This window comes from Leopardus geoffroyi, chromosome B3, assembly GCF_018350155.1.
Source record: "Leopardus geoffroyi isolate Oge1 chromosome B3, O.geoffroyi_Oge1_pat1.0, whole genome shotgun sequence".
Classification (NCBI taxonomy): Eukaryota; Metazoa; Chordata; class Mammalia; order Carnivora; family Felidae; genus Leopardus; species Leopardus geoffroyi.
In genome coordinates this window covers 103,040,529-103,067,160 of record NC_059337.1, presented here as the reverse complement: position 1 = coordinate 103,067,160, position 26,632 = coordinate 103,040,529, and the positions used below count along the sequence as shown (strand labels likewise).

The 26,632-nt window shown below is 35.8% G+C and overlaps 1 protein-coding gene and 1 long non-coding RNA gene across 11 annotated transcripts in view; one reads left to right on the top strand and one right to left on the bottom strand.

Annotated features, from left to right (window-relative positions):
* The window catches only part of KTN1 (kinectin 1), a 109,468-nt gene that overhangs the window by 42,619 nt on the left and 40,217 nt on the right, over positions 1 to 26,632 (bottom strand). For all 10 annotated transcript variants that reach the window (XM_045451050.1, XM_045451054.1, XM_045451055.1 and 7 more), the window contains exons 4-17: positions 24,705 to 24,875; positions 23,534 to 23,664; positions 17,972 to 18,088; positions 15,228 to 15,368; positions 11,835 to 11,941; positions 10,888 to 11,020; positions 9,459 to 9,546; positions 5,975 to 6,141; positions 5,266 to 5,334; positions 3,797 to 3,834; positions 3,017 to 3,107; positions 2,604 to 2,672; positions 2,039 to 2,076; positions 1,810 to 1,891 (exon numbers count right to left, since the gene is read on the bottom strand). In XM_045451050.1, coding sequence (XP_045307006.1) covers positions 1,810 to 1,891; positions 2,039 to 2,076; positions 2,604 to 2,672; positions 3,017 to 3,107; positions 3,797 to 3,834; positions 5,266 to 5,334; positions 5,975 to 6,141; positions 9,459 to 9,546; positions 10,888 to 11,020; positions 11,835 to 11,941; positions 15,228 to 15,368; positions 17,972 to 18,088; positions 23,534 to 23,664; positions 24,705 to 24,875 — 1,442 coding nt within the window. The remainder of the gene's footprint in view (positions 1 to 1,809; positions 1,892 to 2,038; positions 2,077 to 2,603; positions 2,673 to 3,016; positions 3,108 to 3,796; positions 3,835 to 5,265; positions 5,335 to 5,974; positions 6,142 to 9,458; positions 9,547 to 10,887; positions 11,021 to 11,834; positions 11,942 to 15,227; positions 15,369 to 17,971; positions 18,089 to 23,533; positions 23,665 to 24,704; positions 24,876 to 26,632) is intronic.
* Positions 7,686 to 26,632, top strand: LOC123583886. Its single transcript, XR_006705023.1, has 2 exons — positions 7,686 to 7,776; positions 26,426 to 26,632. It is a non-coding gene; the product is annotated as an uncharacterized LOC123583886 (long non-coding RNA).

Sequence of the window (26,632 nt, the reverse complement as noted above, 5' to 3'; positions counted from 1 at the left end):
GTAACCAAGCAATCATCTGAATGGGTTAAAAAAAAAAACCCATATTATTCAAGTACTCATAAAGTGACAGGTGAATTATATACAAATGTAAGAATACAAATCTCATGTGGTTTCATTTTCCAGTTTCAATGAATATATATTTCCAAAACACAGAAACACAGTACTAATACATAAAGTACATGTACAATTGATGAGGGAAACAAAGGTAAGAGAAATGTAGCTTAAATTAAATTTCCTTACAACTTGCAGCCCACTGATAAACTGAAACATGCAGAGCGTGACCTTCCTCAAGAAACTCATTGCTGCCTTGGTGCCTTAATGTTTATGTTTCATTAAAAACTAAAAGTAACCTTATCTTAACAGCAGCTAGTCCCTTCAAGATCCTGAAAGCCTTGCTTCAAAATTCCCTAGAAACTTACTTCCCCCACTCCCTCCACAAACTTAAAAGTATATGGTCACACCTCACAATCCCAGTGCAGTTCTTTCTGCCCCCGGGTCATGTCCCCACGCTTTAATAAAATCACCTTTTGCACCAAACGTCTCAAGAATTGTTTTAGGCGTGTACTCATGAACCCCACTTTAAATTTCATCACAATGAAAATCAAAATCATCAGTTTCTACTGAGCCCCCAATTCAGTCACGTGCTTTATCTGAAAACAGTATTAACACTGTGCTTAGAATTATTTCATGTGTATTTCAAAGAATTCAGTTTGTGCCACTGGATTCTGGGAAATCCTGCCTTGATAAGTGAGTATATATGGGATTCTTATAAAATAAATGCAAAAAGGGGCGCCTGGGTGGCTCAATCGGTTAGGCGTCCAACTTGGGCTGAGGTCATGATGTCACAGTCCATGGGATGGAACTCCACATCGGGCTCTGTGCTGAAGGCTCAGAGCCTGGAGCCTGCTTCGGATTCTGCATCTCCCTCTCTCTCTCTGCCCCTCCCCCACTCATGCTGTCTCTCGCTCTCAAAACTAAATAAACATAAAACATATCTAAAAAAATAAAATAAATGCAAAAAGAAGAATGCAAATCTCATGCACATGAAGAGATGCACCCTGGTGATAAGAATGCTTTACAATCCTCAAGCTGAGCAGCCATGACCAGAAACTAGCACAATGGAGGCAGTTAAAACCATCACAAACTAAAAACTGCAAACACTGAGGGAAAACGAGTTTCAAACGTCTATTATAAGAACAGATAAGATAGTCCGTGGGGCACCTGGGTGGCTCAGGTCATGATCTCGCCCTTCCTGAGTTCGAGCCCTGCATCAGGCTCTGTGCTGACAGCTCACAGCCTGGAGCCTGCTTCAGATTCTGTGTCTCCCTCTCTCTCACTACCCCTCCCCCCGTTTGTGCTCTCTCTCAAAAAAAAATAAACAAACATTAAAAAACAAACAAAAAAAGGAACAGATAAGATAGTCTAGACAAGAAGTACATGATAAAATGCACTGGTTGTAAAAGCCCCCAAATAAACTATAGTCACACTGCATCAGACTGATTTCATATAAAAACTAGTATTTCTAGGGGACACCTAGGTGGCTCAGTGGGTTGATTTTGGCTCAGCGATGCAGAGCACAGAGCCTGCCTTGGATATTCATATTCTCTCTCTCTCTCTCTCTCTCTCTCTCTCTCTCTCTCTCTCTCTCTCTCTCTCTCTCTCTCCAGCCCTCTGCCCCTCCCCCGGCTCATGCTCACTAGCATACTCTCTTAAATAAAAAAAAAAACAAAAACCTAGTATTTCTAGATTCACTTCAACTGAAATCGTATAAGGTCGTTCTAAGCTCAGTTGACAAGCTTAATCACACACCTTAAATTCTTCCATTTTGTTTGAAATTTCACATTGCAGCTGTTCTTCAAGCAATCTTATTTGATCATCCTTAACATGAATACTACGAGAAAGAAAATCAATTGAAATACTTCATACATTCATAAAGTTTACACAAATTACATGCACAACTATCAGTTATGAGTAGCAGTAATTTCTGCAATTGAACATAAATGTAGGATGGCTCCATATACAGCAATACTTCAATCACCTTTTCTGCACCTTCTCCAGTTCACGTGCAGCAGCAGCCTGTGTTTGAAATGAAATGAGAACTGCATTATTTCTCAGGAAACACTCAAAACTATTTGTTCACTTAGTTTTATATACTGAAAAGCTACATTTTCATATATCTGGGAGTAAATAAAAGTTAAAGCAATATCCTACAGATGTCTGTAATACTTTTTGCTGTCCCAATATTCTATACTTCTCACTGATCAAATTTTACCCTAATAAAGGTATACAGTTTTTTGATTCAACGGCAGAAGGCTAAAACAAATCAGCACATTAAGAATGTTGTAACGGATTCCTTGGAGACCCTAAAAGTGATCAACTCATTCGATCGAACACTAGTTTCAACATGAAAACAGCAATATCTAGGTGGGTTGTGAGAGTCATGGTCAAATAGAAGAGGCTTTCAACAATAAACATTAGGTGAACACAAGTAACCATTATATTTACTATGAATATGAAATTAGGACTTGTAATACCAATGCAAGTAAGTATAGACTAAGTGAAATTCTGAGGTGAATGTTCAACAGCAATGAAGATTTACCTACCTGTTCATTTGCCAGCGCCTGTAACTTTTGCACTTCAGCTTTTAATAAGAAATTCATATTTTGTGTATCCTACAAGAAGGAAAAATATTAAAAAAATATTTAATATAATTAACCCTAAAGTTTGTAAAGCATCTCTTCTACCTAAGCAAAGGTCTCAAATTACAATTTCTTAAAACAGAAAGAGAAACCATATCCTGTTACGTAGCATGTTTCCCAAATTACCGTGAATTATAGCATATGAGAAAAATCTTCTCAACTTTTCTTAGAAGGCTAAAGAGGATTTTGTAGAAAAGACATAGACACTTTTAAAATGAATGCAGGGTATTTTCCATTCTTGATAGACATTCATACTGATTACCATCACAAATTCAATGCCTATAAAATACTGTTGCCATTTGTAAGAATTACTGTACCTTAAGTTCCTCCTCTTTACTTGTTAAATGATCATGTTCATTTGCTAAAGAATCTTCGGTCTGTTTTATCTGCTTATCCTTTTCAGCAATCCTTTAACAGGAAATACATTTGTACATTGAATAAACGTTTACAAGTCAAGTCACAGCTCAAGGGATTAAAAGCCTTAAATGTTGTCATGCTTATTTAAATCGTTTCTCATGTAGCCATACCCTCCATTTCTATAGCTCCTTTCAGTTTAGTAATAACTATCATATGTATTACTACAACTCCCTAAAATACATACCCCTATTTTAAAACTTGAGGTGAAAAGAAGTAATTTGTTTAAGCTTACAAACCTGGCAATGCCAAAGCCAGATTTCAGGTCTTCTGAACTCGAGCAATTCATGTCTAAGCAAATTAAACAATACACTAAAAACAGAACCTTGTTTTGGGTATACCACCATATAGTTAAGATACAGAGTGGGTACAACTACTTATTAGACACAAAAGTAATTTACTTCCATTAATCTCAAATCACAATTCTCTCTTACATAACTGCTAAAGTCCAAATAAAAGAAAGGTTCCTCAACTCTTTTACAATAAGGACATAAAACACAAAATGTGCAATGTTTAGGAACTCAACTCACTGATGGAGGGAGGAGAGCAAAGTCGCTCCAAATCTAGTTGGGAGTATTTTCGGAACAAGTTAGAACATAAAGTAAATCCTAAGTGTTGATAAAACAGGTATCAGTTAGTGGTAACTAAGTAATTATAAGAGAAGTGTAGAAAGGCAGGCTTACACTTTATGTAATTCTTCTGCCAGAACTGAAGCAGAGGTCTAAGAAAGAAGAACAGTGTCAACATAAAAGCATTTAAAAGAAAGTTTAAAAGTTGTACAATAATCAAATAGAGCTTCAAAAATTAAAAGAAATTAATGTACATCAAGTTGTTAGAGGAGTATCTGGCCCATCATGAATGTTCAATAAATAGTAGCTATTATTCTGAAAGCAACTTTGATCACTAACAAACAGTATTAAGGAATTAGATAGCACAGAACAGTTCAAATAAAACAAACTGCCAGGCCTGGGAACTGTATAACTGACAAGTAACAAATACATAGGAAAAATATCCAGAAAGGCCATTTTTCATCTTATCTTAGTAACTATTTCCAATAATGAAATGATACAGTTCATGATTAAGGTAACAACCGAGTCATTTGGTAATACACATGCTCATCTTCACTTTTCAAAAACATACTGGTAGCAGTCTCTAAATATTTAATTCCTGATAAATTTTCTAGAGCTACCTCTCAGCTAATAACAAGATTTCAATCCACTGAGTTGATAATTTATATATACATGTATATTTCATATATATAGACACCCTTTCCTATAGTAAATAATTCTTACCCAATTCATTTTAGATGATAGTTTCTACAAAGAAAGCAACTAGAAAAAAACAAAAATGTCCCAAAAGTTTGGGAGTTTGACTTTGCATAAACCTTAAAAACAAACTGTTAACATTAAAACTGCTTTTTAACACAGAAAAGTGACTTCTATTCTAAGCTAATACTTTCTCTACAATTTTTCGAATTTTAAAGTTGAGGAATTGAAACCGAAATTCACAGTATGTATATAGTAAGTACTGAGAAATAAGTACTTAGAAGTTTTTCTTTTTCTTAATGTTGTATTATAGAAATATATGCTTTAAAATATATCTATGTGGCACAGCAATGTTGCCAAAGAGTAACAGGTCTAACAACACAACTTGCAAAACTCTGGAAGGTATTCCCACTTACTAAACAGAAGTATAAGTTTTAAAGTGAATTTTTGCATATATAACCTGAGATTAATATATATTATATTAACATACTGCTACCCTCTGAGGGTATATAAAGTTTTCCCTTATGGCTAGTTAATATTCAGCAAGCATTTTTAATACATAAACCACTATTCTTAACACCATTTGGCCAATTTCTTCTGTTTTGTGTCAAGATTATCAACATTTTTTCCTCCTATGGTAAAAACTCTCCATTAGTTGGATTTGGATTTCTTTCTTGGTATTTTCCCATAGCACTATACATAATTATCAGAGTGCTGAGCAATCAGGATCATCACTGTTGAATGACTAGTCTCCCAACTACTAATCCTGTGCTTGGCACTCAACAGGCATTCAGATGACTATTTACATGGCTAGGAAGCTATCAGTAAGGAAACAAAAAGCAGCAGCTGTTAGTAATGATAAACAACATTTAAAAAAGCACGATTACCTGGGCTGCTATCTGGGAATGGAATTGTTGAATTTGAGCTTTCAAAGCCTCGTTCTGCTCCAAAATATCCTTTCATAAATAGCAACCAAAAAGGAGAGAGGAGAAAAGTGTGCTGTTAACAAATACACCAACATATATGAACAAAATAAGGTATAAACTTCTGCTTATCTTTAAAAAGGCATTCTTAGATTCCAAAAGGCATAATTTAAACAATCACTAGGCATCTATTTTGAGAGTTGATTTATAAGGTATAAATTAATAATAAGTTGTGCTGTTCATAATCTAACACAAAGAATTTAAAACTGTGCTTAAAGAGGACATCTTTAAGCACACAAACACACCATATCATGACAACTGCTTAAAGATTAAGCTATAATTACTCATCAGCACTCCAGAATTAGGATAAAGTAGACCAACTTTTCTCTTCTACAGAGACACATCCAGCCACTGCCCACCTTTATTTTTTAAAAAGAGGGAAAATTAGGGGCACCTAGGTAGCTCAGTCAGTTGAGCATCTGGGTTTGGCTCAGGTCATGATCTCACAGTTTGTGAGTTCGAGCCCCATATCTGGCTTGCTGCTCTCAGCATAGAGCCTGCTTCAGATCTTCTGTCTTCCCTTCTCTCTCCCGTACTTGTGCTCTCTCTCAAAAATAAACGTTTAAAAAAATTAAAAAATTAAATAAAATAAAAGCAAGGGAAAATCAGATACCTGAACTTGCATCTGTAAAGATTCTTCTTTGGTCACCCTTTTTTGCTCCGATTCCATTAACTGCATTAGTCTTTGCTCCAACTGTTGTTTTGATACCAAGGTATCTGTAAGCTTACTGTGAAGACTCTGTACTTCATTTTCTTTGGCCACAAATTTACTCTGTAAATCTGTAACAGAACATTGCGTTTTACAAAAGTCTCTTCCTTTGCTTGGTACTACTACTCATCTTTAGCGCAGGCATTATCTCCTCTAGAGAACACACCTTGAATCTTTCCTCTTCTTCCCCTCCTGCACATGGCTCCCCTGAGCAGCCTTGGTTTACCTAATCACAGAACCTGCCACTCTGTACTAACTCTTCTCCTCACCCAGGAAGTGAGCTTTTTGAGATCAGAGATTGCCTTTTTTCTATGCCCAGAGCAGTGTCCAAGGCTTACGCATAGTACATACTCAATAAATGTGTTAACCGAATGGTACGTGAATGTTTAAAACTGTTGTAATTTCTTGAAAGCATTCATTTCCCCCAAAGACACTTAGGAAGTTATCTAGCATATTTCTTATAAATTCCCCGTACTCTGCTACCTGGAAAACAGAGAAAGATGCTGATGGTTAACAAATGCGCTGGTATAGAATAAAGTAAAACTTGTCTGCCTACTTCTCTTCTTAGCAATCACCCCAAAACAACAAAGAAAATAAGCAACAAGCACAAACTATCTTTGATGCAATCAGAGTATGAATGTAACTCCAAATCACAGAAATTAAGATAAAATGGAGAGATGATCACTAACTTGGAAAGGGAAAGTGTTCCAGAAATCTGGAAAGGCTCAGGAAATGGAGAGACCAGGTATCATGAGAGCTGCCATTGGCCCCATAACATAAACAAGTTCACCACCACTACCATCAAGGAAGGGAGGCATATAGAGAGAAAAAGAGTGTGTGTGTGTGTGTGTGCGTGTGTACGTATCACATTTTAAGAAAATCTATTAATGCCCTAACAAGACACTAGTAACAGAATGAAACACAACTCAAAAAAGAACTCTTGATAATTAAACATATAATGGTCATATCCAGGATTAGAACTCGAAAGAGCACAGTATTTCTTTACCAGCAATAGTAAAAGTTAAAACACTGAATGCCTTCACATTTCTGTGGGGGAAAATTATTTATAACCTAGATCTCTACATCCAAACTACCAATCAAGCATGAAGGTAGAAAGAATAAAAACATTTTCAGATATGCAAAGCCTCAACAAATGTACTTAAAGGCATACTCTTATGCTACTAAAAGATATGCTATTAAACGAGAGAGGAAAGCAAGAAAGATGGCGGTGACAGAGTATTCAAACAATAGGCAGTCTCAAGAAGACAGTCATGGAGCCAACCTAGAAAACAACAAGTACTGGAACGGGAAGATAGAGGACTCCAGAGGGATATCCCCCAAAAAACTGAAAAGATTCTCCAGTACACTTCATATGTTGTGAAGGTGGAAGAGGGAAGATGGTAAGAGGAGTATAACCACAGGTAAAATTTTAAATAAGAGGATCAAACAAGTTAAAAACATAAAGCAATAATAAGCTCTAGGAAATTAATATTGTTTATGAGAAGAATTGCAGTTTTAATGTTTATCTTGGCTCAGGATTGAGTCACAAAGTCCTAATGATGCAAACAGTGAATGCTGATATAATCAAAAAGAATGCACAGCCATTACTGGTAGAATGTTGGGAAGGTGGGAGGAATGGTGTGGGAGTGCTGAGTCCTCATTTCCTGTAATACAAAGTCAACAGATGCCTATTAAGAGATAACAGTGTAAGTACAAATAATATGCTTATTTAGAAATATCACAGAAAATACTAAAAGCAAAAGTAACAGAAAATACTAAAAGCAAAAGTGACTGCTTCTAGTCAGAGTGAAGCTTTACTGTTTACAGTGACATACATAGTTTATAGAGAGATACATAGTTTACAGCTACAATTCTTATCAAAATTCATGTGTGCTTCACTGACGAAATGTAACTGTAAAAGTAAGCTAATACTGCTAGGAATTTACCCAAGGGGTACAAAAGTGTTGATGCATAGGGGCACATGTACCCCAATATTTATATCAGCGCTTTCAACAATAGCCAAATTATGGAAAGAGCCTAAATGTCCTTCAACTGATGAATGGATAAAGAAGATGTGGTTTATACACACAATGGAATACTACTACTTGGCAATGAGAAAGAATGAAATCCTGCCATTTGCAGCAATGTGGATGGAACTGGAGGGTATTCTGCTGAGTGAAATAAGCCAGTCAGAGAAAGATAACATATGTTTTCACTCATATGTGGATCTTGAGAAACTTAAAACCATGGGGGAAGGGAAGGGGGAAAAAAAGTTACAGAGAGGGAGGGAGGCAAACCATAAGAGACTCTTAAACACAGAGAACAAACAGAGGGTTGATGGGGAGTGGGGGAGAGGGGAAAGTGGGTGATGGGCACTGAGGAGGGCACTTGTTGGAATGAGCACTGGGTGTTGTAAGGAAACCAATTTGACAAATTATATTAAAAAAATAAAAATAAATAAAAGTAAGCTAATGTATCTTAACATAAACATAAATTTTATATATAAAGAAAAAGGCCTCTAAATAGCTTGGGTATATTTATTTTGAGCCAAAGGGAAATAGGGAGGTGGAGGGGTGCCAGGTGTATGGAATCAGAGGAAACCAAAGGTCTAAAAAGCCAAAAGTCCGTATGACCTACCCTATTGCTTAGAACTGTATTTAACTAGCTCACTGCCTCTTTTGTGGGAGAAAAGGAGTAATAGAGACGAATAATACATATAATACAAGCTCCATTACCTCCCAGATGGATTCATCAAATCAAGAATAAGTAATGAGGGGCACATAGGTGGCACAGTCGGTTAGGCGTCTGACTCTTGATTTTGGCTCAGGTCATGATCTCACGTCTTGTGAGATGGGGCCCCGCGTCGGGCTCTGTGCCGCCATCACAGAACCTGCTTGGGATTCCCTTCCTCTCTCTCTGCCTCCTCCCCTGCTTTGTCTTTCTCTCTCTCCTCAGAATAAATAAACTTAAAAAAAATAAATATGTAATGAAAGTTAACATTTAAGTAGACTGTTTTAAGTCAATTATTTGGAATGGTAATGCCTTTTTTTCCCCCACCATACAGGAAGTGAGTCCTCCGTTACAAAGGAAAAATAAAGAAGTAATCAAGGAACCAAAGGGAATAAATTCAGATAGGAAACACACAGCTAGGTTACTATTACCTTAGAAACTATAATTTTATCTGCAACTCAATGTTTCAAGATAAAGCTAGTAGAGTTTATTTTAAAATTCTAAGAACTCTTAAAGAAATAAAGGTACTCTGAAAGTATAAAAGCTATTTTTATTGGCCTAAACAAAAAGGTCAGATTATTCTTTCTTCATATACAGAGGGAAGAAGATTTTAAGCAGGACTATATACTAAATTTACATGAATACCTTTTCACCTTACCTTGTTGTGCTGCCTCATGCTCTGCCGTTCTCTTCCTGATATAACTCTGGACTTCTTCCCACCTTCTCTCAGCTTCTTGTAGTTGAACCTGAAAAAAGGGTAAGTCAGCACAATCACAAACCTTCAAATTAAAAAAACAAAGCATCCTCTATCTTTAGTCCTGTCATAAAACCACCTATTCCAACAAATCATCTCCTACATTACTAAAACAAGCAGATATGCCCAGACTTCTGCAAAGATATTATCAGCCACAGCCATTCTATCCTCCAATATGCAGCATTTACAGAAACTGAATGCGGATAGATAACTATAACTACTACTATGTATAGATCTGATCCATTTAGCTATCCATTTTTACTTCTTCAGCCAACTGGCTATCCAAAGACAGGATGGTATCTTTACTGGTAAATCTCAGTAGGTACCTAAAATTCCTATTTTGAGGTACAGCACAAGAGTTCAATGATGACTATAACCTTCAGCATCATTTATATGCTTATCCATATCCATACAGAACTTCCATATTCCTAAGTTCCAGCAGCAAACACACCAGCAAGACAAATTTTAAATAAAAGAAAGGACAATTTTATCAATCCCCCACAGGGACTTCTGTTTTTTTGAAAACTTCAAAAAAATAAAAACTGCACTATTTTCCACCTTCATTTATTGTCAAAGCCCTCTTAACCCCTCCTACTCTGGAACTGCTATCAGGAAGAATTCTACCCAAGACCTAAGAATCTAATACATTTGACTTTACACAAATTGAACTATATGTTCAACAAATCCTCCCCGCAAAGGAAGAAAGGACACTTCTCATCATTCTATTCAATGTACATACACTATAAGATACAAAAGGAACAAATCTATTCCTCTGTAGCCTGAGCAACCCCATGTATCACATCTCAGCATGACCTTCTCATGATACTAAGTACCATTCTGGTATCTAAAGAAACTGACTCAACTGAATTACTATGAATTTCTATGTAGTATGGCTCAAGTGAAAGCTACTGGAGCATTTCCTGGTCTTGTGCTAAAGCAAAGGAAAATCATCCATTCCAATGCCAGAAGAAAAACAGTTTCTATGGAACTTATTGAAAAGTCCAAGTTATGGATAAGTGATATTGAAGGTAATTTTAACTACATGGTTTTTGCCTCACCCTTATGAACCTAACTTCTATATACAAGATGAAATTCGGCTTATATCTGTCGATCAGCAAATTTCATTTTTCTTATCTTCAGACAGTCTACAACCTGAAACTCAAGCCTATATTCAGTTCTTTCATTAATGCACAAGCTTCTATACAGGCAGAGTGCTTAGACTTTTAAGACTCAACCTACGTTTCTCAAACCTACATACATATTTATATTTAGGTCCCTAAGTTTAATATCTACATTATTTATGAAGTAATAAATAAAGGTGGGAATATGTCACCTTCAACTGAGTAACTGCTTGCTCAGCATTCTTCTTTTGGACTTCCTCCTGCTGGAGCTTTCCTGTTTTCTCAGTTAGCTCATTCACCAACCTAGCGTAATCCTGGCGTAGTTTATTTAGTTCAGCAGACTGCCTGAAAACAGTAACTGGATTAGGAACCTTCTATTATTACAAACACATAAAAAGAACAAACAAAACATATTTTCTATTAGTTTTTCTGAGTTAGTAATTCCACTTATAGCCAACCAAAACAGAAAAGTTGTAAGCAACTACTAATAATGAAGTTTGGTTGAGTATCATCTCTGAATCACTCTGGTAACAATTACACAGATTCCAAAATCACCATAAAATAATCAAGAGAAATGGATGACCACACATTCATGAACATAAGTCAACATTGTCACCTTCAAACTGGTGTTATGAAAATCTATTAAAATCAGTCGGAGTGCTTATTCTTGTAAGCATGCTACTAGTCTTCTCCAAGGTACAGGTTTTCAAAGTATGGCCCAGAGCCAATTTCATCACTATCACAAGGAATGTGTCTTAATATGCAGACTCCTGGGCTCTACCTCAGAGCCAGTGAATCATAATCTTTTAGAGGTAGGACTCAAGAATATGCTCTTTTGACAAACATGTCAGATGCTCTTCAGAATAATAAAGTTTGAGAACTACTGTTAAAGGGGATAGATGTTTTAAAACTTATAAATGCAGTCTCAAATTTGTAGACAATGTTCCATTGCGCCAGCATTGTATTTATCACATAGTTTAGCTGAAGAAGTTCTTCACATAGCAAAAAAAATTGTGAAAATTAATTCATTTTAAAAACATGTAAAATACAGATATCTAACCAATTACTATCAAACACATTTTGATGTCTCAAGAAAATATCTGCCATTTAATGAAAATATTCTGCCATTCAATTAAAAATAAAGCATTTGGAAACATACTTGCTCTCTAGTTGGTTTGTAGTGTTGCTGACAGCATCTCTCAATATGCCATTTTCCTGCTTCAAGTGAGCTATCTCGGCCTCCATCTGCTCACGAACCTGCTGGAACTAAAATTATTTTACAAACATAAGATTTAGAAACAATAACTGCCAAAGCTAACTTTTAAAAGAAACTTTATTATGATGAGAATGTAAAAAGCATCAATAGAATGAAGTCTGAACCATCCTTCTCAAATAAATATAAAGAAGTTTAAGGGAAGAATTATATTTTGATAGTGATGAATGCAAAGTCAATACAAGCTGCCACAACACCCAAGAATGCAAGTAGATGCTTGCTGCTCTTATACTGGAAATGTAAAATAAATACATGTAGAGATGTTTGAGAAATAAGACACTGAATTTTGTTCCTACCCAACAGACTCATATAGAATTAACTCTATCTTAAACCTATATCAATTTTAGGTTAGCAGTATTTGTAATGAAAGATTTTAGTAATCAAAAGTTTATTTAGTATTTACTTAGTAATCAAAAGTAATCAAAATAAAAACTGAAAATATGTTCAACATATTTATATTAAGTTACAGATTGAGCTATAACCAAATAGATGGCAAATTTATCACACAAAAATCTACTCAAATATTATGGCCTCTTATTTCGCAACTACAGGACCAAAAGATAAAGAACACTGAGTCTTATATTCCCATAGGGATATGCCTTATTTTAGAATGTGAAATAATCTTAATAATTTTAAGTAAACCTATTCAGTTAAGAGAAATTAAAGTATATGCTTCTATTTTTCAGAGAACTTTTCATATGGAACCTATATCTTGGCTTCTAAATGCAATTAAATAAAAAAAAAAAAAGAGAGAGAGAAGGAAAGAAAAATGAGAAATCACCTTCCATCCTCAATAAAAGATGGTGCTGTAAGTACTTGACTAATTTCCAATGACTAGGAAGTAGGAATTAAGAAACAGAAAAGATCCCTTGAGAGTAGGAAAATCAGTTCTTCAATAAGAAGAACTATTTATTAATGGGAAAGAAGATCTCAAATGGCTGGGGTTTGGAAAGAGAGAGGATTGGGCCAAATGAAAGCAGAGAGCAGTGGACAGGGTAAGAACTGGACCACAGATTCATTCACTACTTTTTTGCTATTAGTTTATTTCCATGGAAAACACTGGGACTTAGATAACAGTAAAGATTAATTTTAAAATTTTCAGCAGACTAGCAATGTGATTAGAATAGTATCTTACAAACAAAAACCTGTTATTACATGTTAAAATGGAAATGAGAGACCTATTAAAAAGGGGCTATAATGATACTAGTATGAAACAATAAACTAAGGTAATAGCTAAGAACTGAATGCAAGAGTACCTAGAACTAAATTATCTTTAAGATTTCAGAACAAACTATGAACTGGACAAGAGAGAGAAGTCAAAGGATTCAAGCATAAGGATAATGATGCCTCAAATATTAGAAAATAAAAACAACTTCATCAAAAGCAAGAGTTTGATTCTAGACATATGTTAAATTTAAGGTGATGACAAGAGCTTCCAAATTTGAAGCATCAACTAGTAATGGAAATAATTTAAAAAATCATTGGGTCAGAGAGTTCAATTAGGGGAAATATTATTAGATCACCAGACAAGCAGACCCAAACCATGTTCTTCAATAGCCTCTTTATCAATAGTAAAAGTGGTATTTCAATCTTAAAAAGAGAGAGAGAAAAAAAACCAATCAACCAACCATGGGTCCAGGCTAACTGGAATCATGAAAATGATCAATATGTGGAAAAGACAGTAAGAACTGAACCTTGTGTAATGTTGAAAGAAGACAGGTGAAAGTAACAAGAGATTAAGTCACTTAGGCAAAAACCTTAGGAGTCATCCTTCATTATAATTTTTCTCTTGCTCTCTCTATTCCATCACCAAGCCCCATCTACTAACTCTTCTGTATCACTCAAACTCAACCTCTCACTGTCAACATCTGATTTCAGGCCCTTGTTCTCTGACTTGGATTCCTGCAAAAGCCCTCCAATTATTCCTTATTCCACTCTTCACACTTCTACCAGAGTAATAGTTAAAAATACTTGAGGCTCCTGGGCGGCTCAGTTAGTTAAGCATCCAACTCTTGATTTCAGCTCAGGTCATGATCTGTGAGTTACAGGTTCAAGTCGGGCTCTGTGCTGACAGCGCAGAGCCTGTTTGGGATTCTCTCTCTCTCTCTCTCTCTCTCTCTCTCTCTCTGCCCCTCCCCCTGCTCATGCACTTTCCTACCTTTCAAAATAAACAAACTTAAAAAAAACCTGCTAATAAAATCACACTGTTGAGTTGCTTAAACTCCTTTAGCGGCTCCCCAGTCTTTCAGTATACAAGCCCCTTTAAGATAGGGCCTCTATTTATATCTCTAGACCTTCTCCTCATTCTAGTACTGATTTCCAAACACAACTGCTACTGCATTTCTCAAAAACTGTTATCACTGGGCAATTTCTATCAGAAACACCTGAGTAGCACGCATTAAAAAGTTCCATCCTGGACCCCAACACAGACCCATGGACCCATCACCTCTAAGGACAGAACTAAGGAATCACACCAAGTAATAACCCAGTGCCGATTTCTTCACTCTCTGATAATGCCTGATTGTTTCAAAACATTCAATACAGTTTACATATCATTTCTAACAAGTCTGCTCTATAACCTTTCTCTTCTCCACCTTTCCTCCCAATGGTTCCAAAGCGCCCACTGGTTACCTCTACAGTAATCCCCCCATCCACAGGGAATACCTACCTTCAAGACCCCCAACAGATGCCTGAAACTGCAGAATACTAAACCCTAGGTATCCTTTGTTTTTCCTTACACACACATATCACTAATTTATAAATCAGGCACAGTTATGAGATTAACAACTAAAAACAGAACTTTAATAATATACTATAATAAAAGTTACATGAAGGTGTTCCTCTCCCTCTCAAAATATCCTATTATACTGAATTCACCCTTCTTGTGATGATGTGAAATGATAAAATGCCTACATGATGAGAAGGGAGATAAATGACATAGGCATTATGACATAGTATTAGGCTACTACTGACCTTCTGACACTATGTCAGAAGGAGGATCATCTGCTTCCAGACTTCAGTTGACCACAGGTAACTGAAACCACAGAAAGTGAAAAGGAATAAGGAGGGGGGACTACAATATTGTAATGGAGTATATTTACATGTCACCTTCCAGCTTCTTCCTCATCTGCACCTAGAAAAGGTGTTTACTTACACGTAGGGAGCCAGTTTAGCTATAGTACCATAGCCAACACGCTGCCTTGCACATAGTAGGCATTTAAAGTTTCCTAGTTAAATGAATGCAAAATTTCATTTTGTTTTTAAAAAGTAAAAATATACCTTCATCTGCATCTGCTGAGTCTCTTGATAACTGACATGCATTTTGTTTTGAAATACGTTATGTTCCTTTTCTAACGTTCCAATCCGATCTTTCATCCTTGCTATAACTACATTGCTTCTTTCTTTCTCTGACATCATTTCCTAGAATAAACCAGAAAAAAAATTATGAAAACATTTTATTAAAAAAATAAGTACCATAATTTATAATAAAGACATTTTTAGCATCAGCAAAATTATGTCAATAAAACAATGATGAATTTTTAAGTAACTACATGCTTAAGATCAGTTTTTTTGTGTTTTTTGGTTTTTTTAAGAGATAGAGCACGCGCGAACAGGGAAAAGGGCCAGAGGAGAGGGAGAGGGGGAGAGAGCAAAAGAGGGAATCTCAAGCAGGCTCATTGCCGTGTGCAGAGCCTCATGTGGCACTCTATACCATGACCCTGGGAACACGACCTGAGCTGAAATCAAGATGAGGTACCCCTAAGATCAAAGGTTTAAAACAAAATTTGTCAGGGACATTGAGCATCCAACTTCAGCTCAAGTCACGATCTCACCGTACGCGGGTTCAAGCCCTGCATCAGGTTCTGTGCTGACAAGCTCAAAGTCTGGAGCCTGCTTCAGATTCTGTGTCTCCCTCTCTCTCTGTCCCTCCGCCACTCACACTCTGTGTCTCTCTCAAAAATAAACATTAAAAAAAGAAAGAAAAAAAAAAAAGAAATTGTCTTCTGCATTTACCTGCATCTACCTTTACACCAATTCCTTCACAAACACTTTGCTGTTCTGTTTACTCTTATTCCAGATATACTTTCTGGTCTAAGAGCTAAAGAGCTCAACCTAGAATAAATTCTACATTCTAACTTGATAAGAAGAAAGAATAGCTCATTCATTCTTTCTTTCTACCTATTTATTTATTTATTTATTTATTTATTTATTGGAAGAGATGTTTTAAAGCAAAAGAGTTAATTCTCTATTATTCACAGGTACTAGCTCTCTTTTAGGGTGGTTTAGAAAGAAGCTTAAAAAAAAAAAAAATCTAGCAGAGGAAAAAAAGAAGTCTCTTTCCTAGGAGAAAAGATAAGGAAGACATGCTTACAACAAAACGGAAGCTTGGAATAAGGGAAAGTAAAAAATCAGAACTCAAAGTTTTATTGTCTTCCCAAGTCAAATCAAAAGGGTGATTTCATTTTACGTTGCAACTATCATGAACTCCTAGAATATTAATCATCAAAGTAAAAGCCAACCAACTCTTTCTGTTTTATTTTAGACAGTGAGTTCACATGGGTGATGGGGGCCGGGGGGGGGGGGGGGGGAGTGGGCGGCGGGGAAAGAGGATCCGAAGCAGGCTCTGCACTAACAGCAGCCAAGACCGATGTGGGGCTCAAACTCACAAACTGAGAGATCATGACCTGAACCAAGGCCAGACACTCAACTGACTGAGCCACCCAAGCACCCCAAGAGCCAACCAACTTTAATTTATTTGCAAGAATGATCAATTTATACACCCTCCTCTAAGAAACTGACAAAATTTAAAACTTTTATGTCTTAATGGCTCCCCTTAAGAGTTCACATACATCTGCAAGGTGTTATACTGATGTATATTATATGCTTAGGAAGAAAGCATATATATCTTAAGTGTATAGCTTAATGAATTACCACAAAGTGGATAGCTTTTTAATTTTTAGATTACAGTCCAAAAATCATAGTCACATAAAACTATACTAAGGTTTCTAATCTTAAAGAAACATGCTTATTTTAGTAACTTTGATTAATCTTTGATTAATCTTAATCTGACCAAGTGTTTCCATTAACTTTTTTTAGTTCAAATTCACCTAAAAGGCTTTATATTCAAATGAGGCCATCCTAATGTCATCAAGCAGTTTTGTGAGTAATACAAACCTCATGTACCGTACTGAATTCCTAAAAGGAGAAACAAGCACCTCAGGAAGAATAAAACCACATTTTCTATAGAATTTCAATTATGTTCTCAGTCTATATAATTTCTTTTTGAGATATAATTGACATAGAACTTTATGAAAGTTTCAGGTATACAACATGGTTTGGGATTTGTACGCATTGCAAAACGATCACCGCATTAAGTCTAGTTAACACCATCACCATTATAGTTATAATTTTTTTTCTCATGATAAGAACTTTTAAGATATACTTTCTAGCAACTTTCAAATATACAACATACTATTACAAACTATAGTTATACTGCTGTACATTACATCCCCAGAACAGATTTATAACTGGAAATCTATATTATTTAACACAGTTTTTTAAAGATTTTCCCCCCTCCTGGAGTAAAATTCTGGGATTTAAAGAATTTCACTGATTAAAAGTTACCAATATTTATCACAAAAACCTTTATAAATAAATTATCTGTATAAGTTTTACACTTATTCTACTGGATTTAAACAAGATCACACCTAGTTAGTTCTGTGCTTCCTTAGAGACTAATTCTAAGTCAGATCCAAATGAAACATGCCCCCAGTGAGCAAATGTTTCTGTTATTTTAAATTAATGTATCTAGAAGCACTGCTACTTTAAATTCATAATTCAACCGCAGGCTTTAACAACATGACGAAGTGAGATACCACCACCACAACTGTATAAGAAATTGACTTTAACTGGGTATAAATTTACTACACAAATAATTAAATCTGTAATTATACATGGTTTCTGAAGTCCTTCACTGCTTCTGATTCAGAACATATATCCCTTAAATATAAAAATGTCCTCACCTGAGTTAACTGCTTACACCTATCCTTCATAGCAACAGCATCTTCCTTCACAGCAGCAAGTAACTTATCTTTTTCTTGAAGCTGATGTACAAGTGCGGTCAATTCTCCTTTACTTGACTACAGTAGAGAAATCAATACAGAATTAGTAATAGTTAACATGAGCTAATGAAAATGAAGCATCTAATATCAAATGTTCTTGGGCCAATGCAGAGTTCACAATTACATATAAAGTAGAATGACTGCCAAATCCTGGTCAGTGAAGTATCATTCATGATTCATGATTCACTTCATCATTCTATATTCTGAGGCATACAATAGGATACATATCAACCAAGAAATAAATTTTCTACAAAGAATTATAGGACTCTAGTTTTAAACCCAGAGTCAAGATTGCAATCTCTCCCTTCTCCTCCTACAAGATCAAAAGAGGAATATGAAACCAAAATACAAACAACCAAAATGAAACAATCATCTGTAATGTCAAAGCATAACATCAGAAAAGACTGCCAAAAGTATGGAGATCAAACACAGGTGCTCCACAACCCTGTCAAAATATACTCAAGACTACAGAAGTGCCCTGGTGCCTAGTTCTCTGCAATCAACCAGCATATGGAAAAACCAATTATCTTCCATTTGACATCAGGAACAAAGACAGAAGGTAGGAGTCTTCTTGGAAGGAGATCTCAAGAAGCAAAGGAAGTAAGAATGAAGAAGAAATCATACAAACTTTACTCAAAGAAAGCAGCTAGTGAGGCAGAGTTGGGAGAAATTCTTCATAGTGATACTCTGTAGTGAAGTCTTTTATCTGGTAAGACAGAAAGGCTAAAAGAACTTATTTTCACACACAGCCTGAAAAGAACAGCACTTAGCATTGGTCCTTCACTGTCAATCTCCAGGCACAGAGTTTATCCAACAGGAACACCCTCATTAAAAGAGGAGTACTGATCACTTCTCGGCCTTTTGGCTAAGATCAAGTGTAAAGAGGAGTACTGATCAAAAAGAAAACAGAGTCGGGGCACCTGGCTGGCTCAGTCAGTTGAGCATCCGACTCTTGGTTGGCTCAGGTCACGATCTCATAGTTTCAAGGAGTTCGAGCCCCATGTCTGGCTCTGCACTGGCAGCAAGGAGCCTGCTTGGGATTCCCTCCCTCCCTCCCTTCCCTCACCCCCCACCCCTCCCCTGCTCGTCCTGTCTCTGTCTCTCTCAAAGTAATTACTTAAAAAAAAATTTTTTAAGACAAAAAAAAAAAAGTCTATGCAAGATACATGAAAAAAGAAAACACAAAAAAACAAATGACAAGTGAAGAAAAATCACCAAAAAAGATTGTCAAAAAGCAGACAAAAATTGTGATAAAAAAAAAAAATCACTGTGAGTTTAAAAAATCTTATAGTAGTCATTTCTGGAAATCAAGAGTAAAGAATAAAGTTCACAAGAAAAGCTCAAAGAAAAGACCACAGAATGAGATGAAGTATGAGCCAGCAAAACCCAAACTGGAAGTAAAAGTAACACTATCCCAGAAATACAATCCAATTAGAAGTAGAAAACAAAAAAAGACAGGCCGCTGAATATATTAAGAGACAGAGTCTAGGATGAAGAGAAGTAAAAAAAAAAAAAAAAAAAGAAGAAGAAGTAGAAATAAACCAAAAGCTTTTCTCTTAGGATTAAAATATGAAACACAAAGACAATAGGCAAAGATTTAGTATATGCTTACTTGATACCCATTATTTCAATTATTTTAAGGGATAAATCTCATGGCTGAAAAGATATGCTTTATCCTAAGAAATACAGAGGACACAGGAGTCAAGGCCAAAACCATATTAAATTTCCTGCTGAACTTAAAAGAAAATGAATCCCTTGATGTTTGTACGGTAGGGTAGACACTGGAAAAGTTCAAAAAATAAACATCTGGGTGGGTTGCCCAAAAGATGTTTTTATTGTGAGAGTAATCTGACAAAAATACATGAAAAGAATACAAAATTCAGTGTGTTCTTAGACCTCTATCCAGCTGAGTAAAGAATGGTAAAGCAAGTAGGAAAATTCTCAAGAAAGTGAAACCCAGAAATATCATACCCCATCAAATTATCATTCATCTATAATGACAACAAAAAAGCATTTTAACTTGCCACAACCTGGGAAATATAGTTTCTATGAGCCTTTCCTGAAGAAATTCCAGGAAAAATAAATTCAGCCAACCAAGACACAAATACAGACACCATGGCAAAAGAACTGTTATCAAGCTTTGAACCCACCATTAACCTGCAGAATTGCGACTAAAACATGAAAATTATAGACACAAAGTAAACATTAAATGTTGTAAGTATCTGACAAACAAATGCTATCCCTAACAAAAGTTGAATGGGAAAAAGGAGAAGGGGTACGAAAAAATTTTAAGTAGGCAAACCTCCTATTATATAGCATAGAGTCAGAAGAGTTAACAATTCAAAGTTGAAAAATCACATAATTGAGGCAAATACATTTAAAGGTCAACACCAAGAATGACTGACTAAAATAATCAAATCAAATATTTTCTTACTAATACATTAACCGTTAACATTTTTGAGCAATTACTGTATGCTAAGAACTCTAAGCACCTACTATGTATTATTTCATTTAATATTCAAAACCTGATTATCATTCCCACTTGGGAGGAGAGGAAAGTGAGACACTGGGGTTATGTAACTTAAGGCCAAACAAATCTCAATGTGGCAGAACTCAGATATGAATCCAGGAAATCTGACTCTAGAACTCAGGATATTAACTCTAATATAAAACACAAGTATCCTGCAGCTTAAACATAAGGCACATGTGCACACACGTGCACACACACGCACAGGCACACATACAACACATGACATCTCTTCAACTCTGCAACCCCTCTAGCTTTTACTGTTTTCCCCTTCCCATCTAAGGTATTCAGGGTGGACACTGTCCCCTTTCCTATTCATTTGATTATCTACAGTCTAATACTTCAATCAAACTTTCACTGATGATATCAAATCCAATTTTTCAGTCCTTATCATCCTTCATCTCTCTAAAGCATGTCACTGTTGACTTTTCCCCTCACTGGTGAACTCTCTACCATCCCTAAGTGTCTGTGATTCCACTGTCTCCCTGGTGTTGCTTCTCCTCCTACTCCTCTTCAGTATCCTTTGTGGTGGCTTTCCTTGCCCTTTAAATGTTGGTGTTTCTCAGGGTTCACTCTTGAATTTTCTTAGCACTCCCTCTCTAGTCTAGCACACATCCACCATGTGTATTGCTGATAGTGGAGTATTTTCCTAAATCACACCCATTATGATCTTTTTTTCAACTCCAGAGAAATACATATTCAACTGTGAAATGAATATATCTACTTCAATGATTCAAAGGATGCCTAAAACAACTACACAAAATTTTTCACAATCCTCTACTCTCTCCTCCTCTGCAAAGTGTTCATAAATAGCATTGTCACCACAATTTACCAAGTTACTCAAGAGCAAAAACAAGCATTCATTCTAGACTCTTCTTTAGCTACCTCATCTAACTGGCCAGCAGGTCCTCTAACTCCTCCATTTCCATCCTATGCTGGTGATCCTGCATTTATCTTCCCCCTTCCTCTGGAGCAGTATTAGGGGTGGGGATTTACTTGTACCTGGAAACTTGATATCTATTAAAAGGTCTGACCAAGACAGTTCCTATGACAGGAAGAGGGAGAAACTAAATTTACTTTTGCAAATACTGGGGACCTACAAAGACACTGCGTCCCTGGAGATGAGAACAGAACCACTCTACGAGAAACACAGAATAATTAGATTTTGGAACAAAAAGTTCCAAAGATGGGGAAAAAAAGTGAAGCTGCAAAATAGTCTATTTCAAAACACTACCTTTAACAGTCCCCAACTTCTTCCTTGGCCTGCCTAAAACAACTACCAAGGGGAGGCTGATTTACCCCCCCAGTCTCTAGAGTTCAAAGCTATCTCAGACAATAAAATAACTACTCTTGCCCCCTTAAGTCACTACCAACATCCTTAGAAGAGAACACTAAAAGCAATTATTTTCAATTTTAAAAAGCAGTAATTTCAGACACTGGGTAGTAACACAAAAACTTCAGCTGAAGGCTTTTCCCTTATCCCCACAAATAACTAAGAAACCCTTTAAGATAGATATACTTAGCCGATTAAAATAAATCAAAGGACAAATTCTTCAGTCAAGTATTTCAAGAAAGTTTCTTGCAACAGAATAATCAGATATTGTATCCAAAGTCACACAGTTACAACACTCACCCTGATTACCCTGGAACACCTTGCTTACACTAAGCCATTGTTGGCACCACATGGAGACCGTCCAACAAGCATACTACACTGTAAAATGCCAGACTTGTAAAACTCACTGTCAATAGATACTTGGAGGTATAGCAGCCTTAATATGCTACGATAAATGCTATGGCAAAAAAAGCCCAGATGGTTATGAGAAAGAATAGCAGAGAGAACAATTTAGACTGGGAATTCAGATTAGCTTTATATAGGGAAATGATACGGAAACAACAAATAGGAGACTACTAAAGGTAATCAGGTGAGGGGAATAGCCTGGACTCGAGTGCTCTTTAAGAAAAAAAAAATGAGGTGCGCCTGGGTGGCGCAGTCGGTTAAGCGTCTGACTTCAGCCAGGTCACGGATCTCGCGGTCCGTGAGTTCGAGCCCCGCATCAGGCTCTGGGCTGATGGCTCGGAGCCTGGAGCCTGTTTCCGATTCTCTGTCTCCCTCTCTCTCTGCCCCTCCCCCGTTCATGCTCGGTCTCTCTCTGTCCCAAAAATAAATTTAAAAAAAAAAAAAAAAAATGAAAGCCACTCATTGTTTTAAATGAGGGTGTGTGTGTGTGTGTGTGTGTGTGTGTGTGTGTGTGTGTGCGCGCGCGCGTGCTGAGAATAAGAATAGCGAAGTCCACATCTAATATTGACTATCAGATACCGTGTCATCTTACCTCACACAAATAACATTTGAAAACTTGTCACCTTTCCAGTATGACATAGTATACATGATAATGTAGTGAGCCTGACCCATGAGAAATTAAGTATTAACTCCATGGATTGTTTTTTTTTTGTTTTGTTTTTTGTTTACAAATTTTAGTCCATCATAGCAGCGATTCTACCATCCAAATCACTTATTTTAGAAGGCTACTTCATACACACACACAAAACAGCAAAGATTCCCAAGTTCTCTGAAGTGTGCTATCTTCAGTCACAAAAACATTCCATATATTCTATCCAGAAATCGCCTTCCCTTCCCTTCAGAGCAGAGCAAAGCAAGGTACAGTGTTAAGTGTCAAATGACTTTAAAGCCCTATAAATCATCTTACTTATAAGCACTTCACTTTTGTCAGACACCTGACTAAATAAGTGTACTGATTAGTATAGATATACAAAATAACTTCTGAAGCCATTCCAGAACTTTTAAATGTGATTTGGAGTATAAATGTGCTTTGGAGTATAAATGATGGGAATATGAATTTATTACTCTAGCAAAAGTCTTATTTGGTGAACTTCTAATCACTGTTCTCAAACATGCCCATAATAAAAAACATGCTTACCTTCTTCAAAGCATCCTGTATCACACCAGACTTCTCCTTTAGCAGGTCTACAATACAAAGGGCCTCATCTTCAGAAAACATCATAGTCTTCAAGGACAGAAGAAAATCTTTAAATTTCACTTCAGCATTTTCTTAAAAAAAAGAAAAAAGAAAAGAATTGGCATTTAAGAGACACAAGTAATAACTTCAGCAAAGGTAAGCATCAAGAATTCTTGACCCAGAAAGTCAATACCAAGAGAAAACAGATTTATATTGCAGATCAGACAACTAAAAAATGCTCCAGTCAAGAGAGAAAAAGTGTTTATCATCTTTAATATACTATGAAACAATTATATTAACTAAAATTTAATCAAACTACAGAATACTAAAGTGCCAGTATGCCCTCACTTAAAAAAAAAAAAATCATTCCAATGTCTAGTATGCTAGTATCTGTACCAAGTATGTTCACAAATATTCTCATTTAACCTTAATAATCATGATATACAAATCAAACCTTACACGTGATAAAATAAGCATGAAGATAATTATAAAAAGGAAACAGAATTTTTAAAAAAGGAAACATTATTTTACAAATACCAAATATATACAAACAATCCTGACATTTAAAAAAATCCACGCATCAAGCATCCCCTGACTCACTCAATTTCCTCGGGGGCTCTTACATAAAGCACAAACTTCCTTTCCTTAAAAACCAACTGCCAACCATTAGACCCAGAGAAGCCCAAGGCTTTAATAGTTCAGCAACATCATAAGTTTAAAAAGTCAGTTATGTGTGTGTGTGAGAGCAAGGTATGGGAATTCTTTGTACTTTCCACTCAATTTTGCTGTGAAGCTACTACTATTCTTTAAAAAAAAAAAAAAAAAGTCTATTAAAAAAGTAAAATAGTAATGAACGGTGGTTGTGAATTAGCACAGAAACCTCACAGGAGACCATAGCATAAGAAAAAATCATCAGACAGCAAAATAGCTGTGAACTCTTGGGCAAGTCAAATTCAAGGGTCTGGCCCCATAAAACTTAGCAGGTTGGACTAGAAAATTACCAATAAACCTTTTATTACAAAGATTCTATAATTCTTTTACCATTCATTGTTTCTATGAGAAAATTTACTCAACTTCATCAGAACTCAAAAACGTGTTTCTTCAATACAAATTGCTACATGCTGCATATTACCTTTATCAGTTTCAGTCTTCAATTTTTTAGCCCCCGTTTTCTGGATTCCTTCTACTTGGTCAGGTTTAATTAGATCAATAGCATCTCTCTTATCCAGCACAGGATTTGAATCGGCATTATCCATCAAAGGAATATAAGCAGTTGCATGAATAAGGGGTTCATCTACCAAGACTGCAATTTAAGTTCAACAAAATTAGAATTACTCAGGGTTTTATAGCAGAGTAATTAAATAACATGTACACACATTTAAGTTCAATGAGAAATGCAGTTATTTTCAAATATCTAACACCAAGTCAATTTGGCTTTAAATTCCTATTTTATTATTTAACATAAAGTAAAAACACACTTCTAATTAAGCAGTAGCAATTCAATATTATTCTACAGTAAATCATTTAAGTTATCTGAAAGTGTGTAGCGTATCTCCTAACACTATCTGAAAACTTCTTCTATATCCTTTATATTTTAGTTAGTTCTCATTGTCTTCCTGTTTTAACTAAAAAATCCATTCACATTTAATTAGTGCCCAAGGAAAACTACTAATCTTTATTTATGTTTGTACTTTGCCGAATTCTTACTGCAAATGATAGTTTTTAACGGAGTTCCTTCCACTTTCTAGGTACAAAAATCAGTCATTGTTCCTTGCAGGTATTGTCTCATTTCTAAAAGTTATGCCTGTAATTTCCATGGCACATCTTACTGAACTGGCTAAAATTTGCAGAACAACATTAAAAGTGGAGGAAGGAAGCCTCCTTACACTTTGTTCCTACTTTTAACAGGAAGAACTTTAAGAGTTTGAAAATTAAAGTCTGATGTCTCCTGGCTAAAGATAAAAACTTCCGCACACATATGGAAATCTATCTTCCTACCTTTTTAAAAAAGCTTTTGGGCATGAAGAGTGTGTTTTGTTCGTTTTGTTTTTTGTTTTTATAATAAAGGGCACTGGGTGGCTCAGTGGGTTAAGCATCCGACTTCAGCTCAGGTCATGATCTCACAGTTCCTGAGTTCGAGCTCCGCATCAGGCTCTTTGCTGAAAGCTCAGAGCCTGGAGCCTGTTTTAGATTCATTCTCTCTCTCTCCCTCCCTCTCTCTCTCTCTCTCTCTCTCTGCCCCTCCCTAGCTCACACTGTCTCTCTCTCAAAAATAAACATTAAAAAAATTTATTTTAATTTATAATAAATATTTAATCTTATGAAATATTTGTGGGTAATATTTTTCTGTACCTAGTTGCTTGATACATCATAATTTTCGTGCAAGTAATAGAATTTCATCTTTTCTCTTTCCAATTTTAATATTTTCCAGCACTAGTTGATACCACTGTCCAATATTATTTGAATATCACCATTTAATCTACACATGTTTCACAGAGGTTTTCCCTGGACAATTCTGAACATATACAAACTGCTCCATCACTCTTAATGGGATGCTTCCCACATATATATGCAAACAATGTTTAGGAAATAATTGGGAATATAGGGTAATGATATATCTAGACAATGTCCTCAAGCATAATCTTTAAGTGATATTTCAAAGTACAAATGTTTCCTTGTTGGGATGAGCACTGGGTGTTGTATGGAAACCAATTTGACGATAAATTTCGTATTAAAAAAAAAAGTACAAATGTTTCAGGAATACTTTTCTTCTATAGTTTATATGTTATTTTCATTATTTTCAAAACTCCGTTGAGACCATTTAATAAATGCTTTGTCCTTTTTAAATTTCAGATAAACTTCTTCATCACAAACATATACCCTGGCCATCTGTCAAAACACTATGAAACCACAAGACTCAAGGATCCCTGGACTTCTTTTAGCATTAACATTGTTATAGTACACATTAAGCAGAGAACTGAAGAGCATGTGAGTTCTAAGATCCTTGTCCTAAGTGTACTTCTCTAGAATTAGTATTTATAAAACACATTATCTACACAT